Source organism: Arvicanthis niloticus, chromosome 3, assembly GCF_011762505.2.
Source record: "Arvicanthis niloticus isolate mArvNil1 chromosome 3, mArvNil1.pat.X, whole genome shotgun sequence".
Classification (NCBI taxonomy): Eukaryota; Metazoa; Chordata; class Mammalia; order Rodentia; family Muridae; genus Arvicanthis; species Arvicanthis niloticus.
The window spans coordinates 56,754,221-56,764,197 of NC_047660.1; the positions used below are offsets into that span (position 1 = coordinate 56,754,221).

At 46.5% G+C, this 9,977-nt stretch overlaps 1 protein-coding gene and 1 long non-coding RNA gene across 3 annotated transcripts in view; one reads left to right on the forward strand and one right to left on the reverse strand.

Moving 5' to 3' along the window:
• The window catches only part of Fam124a (family with sequence similarity 124 member A), a 52,603-nt gene extending 45,810 nt beyond the window's left edge, over positions 1–6,793 (reverse strand). For both annotated transcript variants that reach the window (XM_034497135.2, XM_076930876.1), the window contains exon 1: positions 6,592–6,793. In XM_034497135.2, coding sequence (XP_034353026.1) covers positions 6,592–6,653 — 62 coding nt within the window. In that variant the 5' untranslated portion in view covers positions 6,654–6,793. The remainder of the gene's footprint in view (positions 1–6,591) is intronic.
• Positions 6,749–8,850, forward strand: LOC143441701 (uncharacterized). Its single transcript, XR_013109325.1, has 3 exons — positions 6,749–6,872; positions 7,164–7,441; positions 8,482–8,850. It is a non-coding gene; the product is annotated as an uncharacterized LOC143441701 (long non-coding RNA).
• The last annotated feature ends 1,127 nt before the right edge of the window (positions 8,851–9,977 follow it).

Here is a 9,977-nt window from a genome sequence, read left to right on the forward strand (position 1 = left end):
GAAATGAGCAAGCTAGAAGGTCGGATGGGTTGTGCTAGGGCACAGTGCCATGTTGGCTGAGGGAAATGAAAGCAGCAAGGGTTGGTGACATCCTGAAACCCAGGACTTCTGCACCCGGCATTGGCACCTTAAACTCTTTCTGATGCCAGACAGAGCAGAAACAACACATTGGGCTGGCACTGAGAAAGCTAATTATATAAAGTACAGCGAATACCCAGCAAGCATTCGATAGAGAGGCTCTTCATCAAGGCTCTCCCACATCTTCCATTACCACACCATGATCATCTTAAGATGGCCAGACTTTCTAGAAATTGCACGACTATCCAAATCCGACACAGGGAGTGCATGACTATGCCTACTATAGCAAAAAGGTGGCAGTCTTCTCAGCTAGGGCTTGCCAAAGATGAGATGCACACAGGCAGGCGTTGTAAAGATCTGCAGGCAGATGGGTATGAATGTAGAATGAATATTACATTGAAAGCACAGTTAAGAATCTTGAAGTGCCTTGGTAGTATTTTAGGATAAGCACTGGTGTAAAGAGTGTCCCTCCACAAGGTCCCCCTAAATCTCTCATGGCAATGTTGGGGTTAGGCTTGCTGACTGGCTGGTCTCTGACAGATTTGTGGACTCCAGTTCTTTCATGCAGCAGCCAATCTGCACAGCTCCATTCTGATCTTGTCTGGCTTTCAATGGCGTCCATGCTCACTAGCTAAAACACGAGCCCCTTTCTCCATGAAGGGTGGCCTCTGCCCAGCTCTGCAGAGCTTTTCCCATTCAAACCAGACAGAAGAGGCATCTAAAATTTCACCTTGCTCCCCAGCCTCTGGCTCAGAGTTTATGTGATTTGCATGGTTGCCATAACGATAGAGATAACAGCTCTGAAGCGCTGCTCTTTTCACTGAAACCATCTGAACGCGTTGTTTGGCAGCTCCCGTGGCTCCTGCTTTTGAAGAAGCGATGCCCCACAATTCACTCAGCCCTACTCTTTGGAAATCACTGCGTGATTGTTCTTGGTTGTTCACATTTGCAGAACACAGGGTGACGAGATATTTGTGAATAAAGCTTTGCATTTCCTTTCTTGTCCTTAGAAAAATTACCATGACTGGGAATAGAGACCGAGTCAAGGTATTTCCAGTCTGTAGCTCATACGCTAAACCAGTTCATTTAATGGCATCACCAGGGAAAGACAATCTATAAAGCTTAAGACAACTATATGAAGAAGTAGATTAAGATAATTTTAGAAAAACAGTCAGATACTTGACCAAACTACTTGAAGGACTTTGTGCTCCCCAAACTTATTTCGTGGGTGGAGACAGCTTGGGATTTTTGTTTATTGGTCTCGTATCACAAAGTGGTCCCCTGCTGGCTCTGCATATGACATGCAAGCCTTCCAGAATGAAGCATGAGAGGTGAACTTAGGAATCTTTAGATGTAAAGTTCTTGAACCTATACTTACAATATAGGCATACAAGGATTATTCTCTCATATCTTATATATATATATATATATATGATATATATATCTTATATATATATATATATTCCAAATATTGTTTTTATTTAATATCTGTGCTAATAGTAAAAAGTTAGTTATGATCCAGACTGTACTTTAAGTGCATGCATTTGGGATTATAGGGGAAGGCATTCTGGAATTAAGATGATTCACCTTTGCTGGAGGTCCACTATATAATTTGTACATATATTCATGTTATAAAAAGTTGAGTATCTTTCTAACTCTGATCTTGGCTTTTCTATAAAACTGACCTTCCTGTTGCTGCACATGCATGGCTCCCTGTGTCGTGAACATCTGCACTTACTCTCAGTGCATGAAACTGAATGCCATGGTAACGGAGCTAACTGGCCTTGGACACAAATGACATATTCCTGTGTGTAGTATGCTGACATGCTACAAGGGCATTTTGCATTCCCTATACGATTTCCTTTTTAAAAATGCCGACCCATTTGAAATCTTATTGTACCCATTCTCTCGAATATACCTGTCTCACTCCTCAGTCTTTGCCTCTTAGGCTTCAGGGGACACTTGTGGTTCCCTGAAAGTGCCACTGCCATGAACCAAAAGATTAGTGACCCTGACACAGAGGAAGAAGTCCCGACGCCAGACCAACCTACTGAAGGAATATACTAGACATGGCAGGGTAGAGGCTATGTCTTGAAGACTCACTAAATATAGTCATTGCTGGCACTGGCTTTTATTTGTATTTTCAAGAAACTGCCCGTCCCTCTGTTAAAAAATTCTGTGTCATAAGCTATGTTGCCAATGTTAACAGTGGCTTGCTAGTTTCTCCTAACAGCAGGCAGAAGCACAGCCTCAACTTCCAGCGCAGCTTCTAAATTACATCTATTGTCACAGAACACTAGTCTCCCTTAAGTCCTGGCCCAGGTTAGGAAGGTGGGTCTGAAAAGGCAGCACTGTCTCCAAACGCAAACAAGGACTGCTTCCAGGTGAACAGTTCCTTGAGAGGTGAGGCTACTAGGTTAGACACATGCTGAAGGCTTCGGCTGCAGAACCCCATGAAGCCCTTGAGTTGCTGCATCCTATCTGTAATATAGTAACAACGACAAATCCCAGGCGTGGGTGGAGATTCTGAATGATGGTGACCAGCTTCCTTAAAATGTCTACTGTGTAGGGTATAAAAAAATGTACGGAGCTTGGTGTAGGGGCCCATGCCTGTAATCCCAGCACTTGGGAGGCTGAGGCAGGGGTATTCTCAATTTGGGGACCACCTCAGCTACATAGTAAGACTGTCTCAAAACAAAACAAAAGGAGAACCTGTGGTTATGGTGTCACCATTGCTATCCTATGAAACTCTAAGTTTGCCATTTGGAGAGTTCTTTGTCATGATAGTATGATGAGAAATGAGCCTCAGGGGCTCAGGCTGACTGAGGCACTCCACCAGGGGCTTTAAAAGAGCATACTCATTTAATGTTTACAACAACTATTTCAGAGATATCATTGTCTCCATTGTGTAGAGGGAAAAAACCGAGGGCAGAGAGAGGAAGTGATTGGCTCACGGTTTCACGGTTAGTCCTAAGTGGAAACAGGACTAACTCTAACTTCCAAAATGACCAGCCCAGCCCGTTCTCTGCCAGTGGGACCCACGGTGTTTCTTAGAACCATCTCTGATCACACAGAAAGAAACTCAACCTAAGCGATAACCCAGAGTCTTTCCTTTGTGCTCTTCTCTGCACATACACTCTTCTCCCAATCTGTGGGGACCACGAGTAGCCAGGGACTCTGTCTGATGGCTGTAGGGAAAAAAGCAGCAGGTCAGCTCTTGCCTTCTAGTGAGCGCCCGCTGCATACTGCCCCTCTAACCATGTCAGAGCTCCATTTCGAGCTCTGTATTTACATCTGCTCTTTCCTCTGTCCCACTTCTGCCCAAAGCTGGTCCATCCACATGTGGTCTCAAGTCCACCTCCTCAGAATGTGAATATCATGCATAGTCAATGCTTTCTCCTGCATCTTTATTGTTCCCTTGAAGTAGAAGCCTATCTCTGGAGAGGGATTGTTCCATCCCGGCCCTGACTAGGGACTTCACCTCATTTGCCCCTCTGGCTCCTGCCTTTTCACTTTTTGTTTTTCTGGATAATTTTCCAGACAAATGCCTCAGTATTCACCTTTTCCTTATAGTCTGATCTCTTCTCTCTCTCTCTCTCTCTCTCTCTCTCTCTCTCTCTCTCTCTCATACATACACACACACACACACACACACACACACACACACACACCCGCTCTCACCTGGCTTCTCACCACCACTCCACTGCCAAGGCCTCACTTTAGAACCTCCATTAGTGAAATGGCACCTCACGCCACAGTCCTTATCTTCATGAGATTTTCAGTTGGTCATTATTGACCGTTGTTTCTCCCAAACTTAACTCTCTCTTGGTTCCAGAACAGCCTGTTCCTCCTTTATCTTGGGCTCTGTCATCAGTTTCCTTGCCTTTGCTTGACATGTCAATGCCATGGCTTCTCAAAGCTGAGCTGGCTAAGGACTCAGAGAACCAACAGAGCATGCAGTGGCTTAGAAAGACAGTGTACTGTGGGTGCTAGGTAAAATGTTCACTGTGACCGTCAATTGAGTTCATCTCTCCCAGGACTTCAAGGGCAGTTCCAAAGAGATTGTCATGTTAGACCTCCACACTGAACTCGCACTGAGACTCCAGTGGATGGCTGCCCATCTTCAGACTGCATCTGCTGACACCGAAACATCCTACATCCTCCACTTTAGAAGGGATCATGAGCCAGTTTGAGAATCCAATTTTTTTTCCCATAAAACTTAACCAAGTTGATTATTTTGTATTTGCCTTGAAGCCATTTGTGGACCCCAAATTAAGGACACACATCCTAGTGAATATATCACTTGAGCTGGGTTTTGAGAGAGGGAGTAGAATTTCACCTGATAAATAGGCATGCCAGGCAGAAAGGGCAGAGCTGGCAGAAAGGGCGGTTTGGCAAAAGTAAGCCATCAGAAAAACCTGCCAGGATGGCCAGGTCAGAGAGCAAAGCACACCTGAGAAGTGGCCAGCGCAGAGGAAGTGACAATCCAAGGCCAGGTCCAAGTCCTGTCACTGACAGACAACAGAGCTGTAAACACTTGGAAGGGAGAGGGGCATTACTGGGGAAATCCCGGCATGGGGTACAATCCTGTAAACCCAGCGTTTGGGAAGGGAGGCAGGAAGATCGGGGCTTTAGGTTATCATCAGCTACTTAGTGATTTCAAGTTCAACCTGGACTGCACGAGACCCTGTTTCCAGCAACAACAACAACAACAACAACTCCTAGCAAACATTTAATGAGTGAGCTTTGTGTGCTTTATATTCAGCTTGGATACAGGGAAAGGGAAAACAGCAGAACAATGAGCCAGCTATTAATACCACTTTTGATAGCTTAACCAAAATTCAAAATACACAGAGGTCAACAGCAAACACAAGGTTCATGGTCACAAATTGGAACTTCTGTATGAAATAATATCATCTTATATTTTAAGTTTTCTAGTGGTGCAATAAGAGTTTTTAAACAATTCTGTCCTGTTACAGCAACGCTCTTTAATGACAAGCAGAAAATAGAAGCGTGGGTGTCTCCATATTAACCGCCTCATTCCAAGTAGGCAGCTCTCCCCTGGTAGCTCTCATACTAGCCTGGCTCTTGGGGTGAAGACACCCCTCAAAGACAGCACTACTTCCTCTTCTCCAAGGCAGGGTCCTTGGGCAAACATCTGCTTTAGGTGAGCCCTTCAAGTTGAAAATTAGTGGGACAGCGACTGCTTCATGCCAGCTATAACAGAGCTGGCAATATTTGCTTTGTTTCTTCTATTCATGTATCAGCTAACCATGGGGCCGGGGAGGAGGAGAGCCAAAGATGGTCAACTAAAGTTGATAAATAATGGCGGTGTGAGTTAGTGAAAGAATCCTTGTCTATCGTGCGTGAGGCCTTAGGTTGGAACCCCAGCATGAAAAAAAAAAAAAAAAAATCAGGGAATAAACTAAGTTGACAACTATCACACCAACAGAATTGAAGCAAAAGCAATGGTGGGCAGGTGTGGGGGCTTCAAATCAAGTTACGCCTCTATCACAGCTACCACGGATGGGTAACAGGAGAAAGCCTGCTGCAGAGAAGAGTGAAGGTCCAGATTTAGATTAGGGCTGATGGAGAAGGCTGCAAGGAAGGGTGGGGTTGGGAGGCAGGAAGACCTTGGAGGACGCTTTCGTGGGTTAGGTCAGAACATGGGTCCATTCTGGAACTGGCCTCTCTCCCTGTTCTCAGTAGATTGCCAAATCCTAAAATTAGCTTGAGACCTCTCCACCTTCCAGGAATTCCAAGGTCTTCTGCTGTCTGGGTAGCCCCTGACCTCTAGAAGGACTTCTCTAGATAGGAAAAGACACACTTTCCGACTGGGATAGCACTTGCATCCTGGATGTGGTGCTAACGGTGCACAGGAAAATCCTCTAGATACGGCTGGGTGGAGACCATTACTGGACATTCGTTTTTGAAAATGCATTCGGTCTTTTGTCCTACTCAGGAAAACTGCTGTTGGGAGAGGACTGATTAGCCTCCAAAGCTTTGAGCTAATTACTGAAGCACACAAGACCCCATCACAGCATCCTGTGGGTACCCCCAGGCTGGAGGGGTGAAGAAGCCGCTCCGCAGCACTGTTTAAGTGAGACATGCAGTCCTCCTAGCCGGCTTCGGAGTCTTTTCCGTGTTCCCGGCGGCGTCCCACCCTCTCCACCCGCTGTCCTTCTCACCAGCCTGGGTGCTCCAGAGCTATCAGAGTTGACCGACTGGTGGGAACAAGTGCAGACGCACCTCTAGCTGAAGCCGGCTGAACCTGGCACCGTGGGGCCACCGGGCTGCGAGGAACGACGCTGAACCTCGGGTCCCATTACCTACCAGCCCCGGGTGAGGTTCTTCCGCCCCTCCCCACCTTGCCCCAGGCAACCATAGTCTATGCCGCTGGCGCGCAGATACTGAACCCCAATCCCAGGACGGCCTCGGAGACTCCGGCTCCAGAGCGCAAGTACTGAGCTCCGGGCCGCCCCGCCCGGCCTGGCCCGGCTCCGCTCGGCTCACCCTCCGGTCTCGGCGCCAGAGTCTATGCAGTCCTCTTCCTCACCGCCCGCCTTCGGGTTCATGGCGCGCGTGCCCTCCGCGCTCCCTCCGATCCGGGACCCTCCGAGAGCCTCGTAGCGGGCCTGGGCGACGACCTGGGCCCGCACGGCAGCCGCTCGCCGCGCCCTCTCGCGGCCGCGCCCTCCCCGCCCCTCCGCTCTGCGCTGCGAGGGCGCGCCGGGTGCCACCAGACGAGGATCCGAGCGTGTGCTCGGGATGCGCGCGTGTGCACGAGCGCGAGCGTGAGTGCGGGAGGTGTCGGGGGATGAGCACGGAGAGCAGTGGGCGTGCAGAGTTTACCTTGCACCACGCCTGGTAAATGCCCAGCTGCTGTGCGCTCTCTAGTGACTGCGGGCGGTGAGTCTAGTAGCAAAAAGCTGTCCCCCCTCCCCTAGGCTCGCAGTAAAGAGTCCAGAGTCCCCGGGCTTGCCCAGAGATTTCCCAGTCCCAGTCTACAAGCGCGACTGGGGCAGGGTGCGATATCTTCATTTGGGGATCAGTTAAACCACATAGGTTTTTTTTTTTTCTTCCAGGTTCCTCAGAACTGCAGACCTTGAATTCCTTATCTCCTTAATCAGTGCGCAGAATGGCATTATGAATGGCACTAGCAGAATGGCTTCTCACTGACCCAACTTGCCAGGGAATGTGTTCTTTTGTTATTTGTCTTAAAATAACACGCAAAGCCCAGGATGTGCCTCCATTCAAGGGGTCTGGCAGCAAGAGGGCGATGGACTTCGTTAAACCCAGCCATCCCTTAGGGTGGTTTAAGGACTGAGGTAGCAGGAGGTCGTTTTCACTTTAGCAGGCTGAGGTGAGGCAACTTGGTGGTGGTGATGGTGGTTGTGGGGTGGTAAGAACAACTTAGACTTAATTCTGGCGGTGTTGTCATTAGAAGCCACAGAAGGCACGTACGTGTATGTCCTATTCACTTTTGTAGGGTAGTGCTGAAGACACAACCTGTGGCCTTGCGCATGCTCTGCCAACTAACTATATAACCCAGCCACCTTTTCTTTTCTGACAACTTATTTAACCTCCTGGAGCCTTAGTTTCTTCACATCTTGGGCTATTACTATCTTCTCTGTACCTCCGTGGTGAATTACAAGAGATCATGTCTGTTTAGGCTACTTTGATCTTCCCTGTACCTCCATTTTGAGTTACACGAGATGAGATTGTGTTTGTAAAACAGCTTACATGAGTTCTGCTATGTGCAAAGTACTGGTTACGGGGAGCTGTCCGCATCACAGGCAAAGGCTAGCTAGCTGCATGCCCTCTCTCTGGCACTGCAGCGTCACTCCTGAGTGACAAGCTTCGAAGAGCAACTCTCTCTCTCTCTCTCTCTCTCTCTCTCTCTCTCTCTCTCTCTCTCTCTCTCCTGCTCTCCCTTCCCACTTTACATAATTGTCATTGCTTTCTGACTCTTATTTAAAACACGTTACTCAAAAAAAGAAGGGCAGTAGACAAAAGCAGAGTAGAAACGCAGTATCGATCAGGAAAGAAATATAGGCAAGTGTGTCCATGCCGAATCTGAATAGCCTAAATCTAAAATTCCTTGCCCCAAACAAGCAAAAGTGGATATGTTATATTCAATTTGGTGTTCGTTAGGAGCAGTTCTTTAAGGAAGACATAGCCAATTTACTGCGTTGTGGTTTTAAATCTAAAAATGTCCTCTGAAGCTTGGTGACCAGCTGGTAGGCTTTCTGAGAAGTGACTGAATCAGTAAGGTGCTAACCTCATCAATGGATCAATCCCTGGATGAATTCATAGTTAATTGGACTATTTGACAGTGTGTGTGGAAGTGTGTGTAGCTGGAAGAAGTACATCACTGGGGATTTATCCTGTCTCCTCTGGTAGAACCTCTGCCCTGCCGTACCGTCGGTGACGTGAGGCCAAAAACCATGGAGCTGAGCAAGCACAAATTGAAACCTCTAAATCTGTGAGCCAATTTAAGTCTTTCCTTTGTTTTTCTCCCCCAATAAAGAATCAAAATGCATCAGCTAACACAGTAAACACAACCTCAGAGGCATCAAACACATTGATCTCACATTAAGGAATGCTGGTTTAATTTAGTCAAGGGAAAGCCCAAATTTGAATTCTCCACTTCTCTCTCATGTCTCCTGTGTGCTTGTAGTTTGTGGTTGCCGGCCTGCCTGTAATCTGACTCTTGTGATTGGTGTCTGTCCCTGAGGTATTTGCTCTGTACTTATTGAGCAGTACATAAAGATTGGCACTGGGAAAGGGATGGAGGATTCTCTACAGAAATCTTTAACAGCATTTTACCAGGAAGGAAGTCATCTTACTGACCCAGAAAAGCAAACATCAAAAAGCAAGCCTGTTATCAGATGATATCCATGGGTTCCTTCCAACATCTGTGTGGGATGTTTGTCACATAAGGTTGGTTTCAGATTGTGTTAGTCAGGTTTCTCTTATGGAACAGAGCAGATAGAATGAATCCATGTATTTAAAAAGAGGATTCATGAAGGTGGCTTGAGGGTGGTGGCTGTGTCCTCACAGAAAGGCCAAGAATCCAGTAGATATCAAGTCTGTGAGACTATGTCTTGGAGTCCCAGCCTGGTGTTAGAGCCTGGGGATTCCTAGACTGCTGCTTTCTTCAGTTTACATTGGAATCCTCAAAAAGTAGGTTTTAATACCAGGGAAGGAGTGTCTTAGCAACAGAGTAGATGAACTTGCTGGTGAGAATGAGGGCAAGCAGGCAGAAAGCAAAAGCTTCCTTCTTCCACGTCCTTTTATGCCGGCTACCACAGAAAGATGTGGCTCAGATTTAGGGTGGGTCTTTCCACCTTCAAAGATGTAATGAAGGTAATCCCTCACAGTTGTGCCTTGCTGCTTCAGTTCTCATTGATACAGAAATCAGCCATCACACTAGCTGTTGGCTGGTTTCAGCAAATGATTACCAACACACACACATACACACACACACACACACACACACACGCGCGCGCGGGGGGGGATATTTCTGAATCAGGGGCATGGAAGAATATATAAACTAAAATTAAAGCCGTGCATTAGCTTAAGGTGTGAAAGCTGATTAAATGGGAAATCCAAAGCAAGTGAGGTTGGTTACATTGTTCTCTTAAAGGCAAGTTAATTTAAGTAGGCATTTAAGAGTACATCATAGGGTAGCAGATTGAGTACATAGTCTTAAATAATCTTTGAGGGTTATTTTTAACTTTGCTCTAAGGTCTGCCAAAAGTTTAGTCTCTTTGGGGTCAAGGAACATTTTTAAAAAATGTATCACTGCATCAAAGTAACTTTTATTTTTAAATTTATTTATTTATTTATTTATTTATTTATTTATTTATTTATATGTGTGTATACATGAACACATA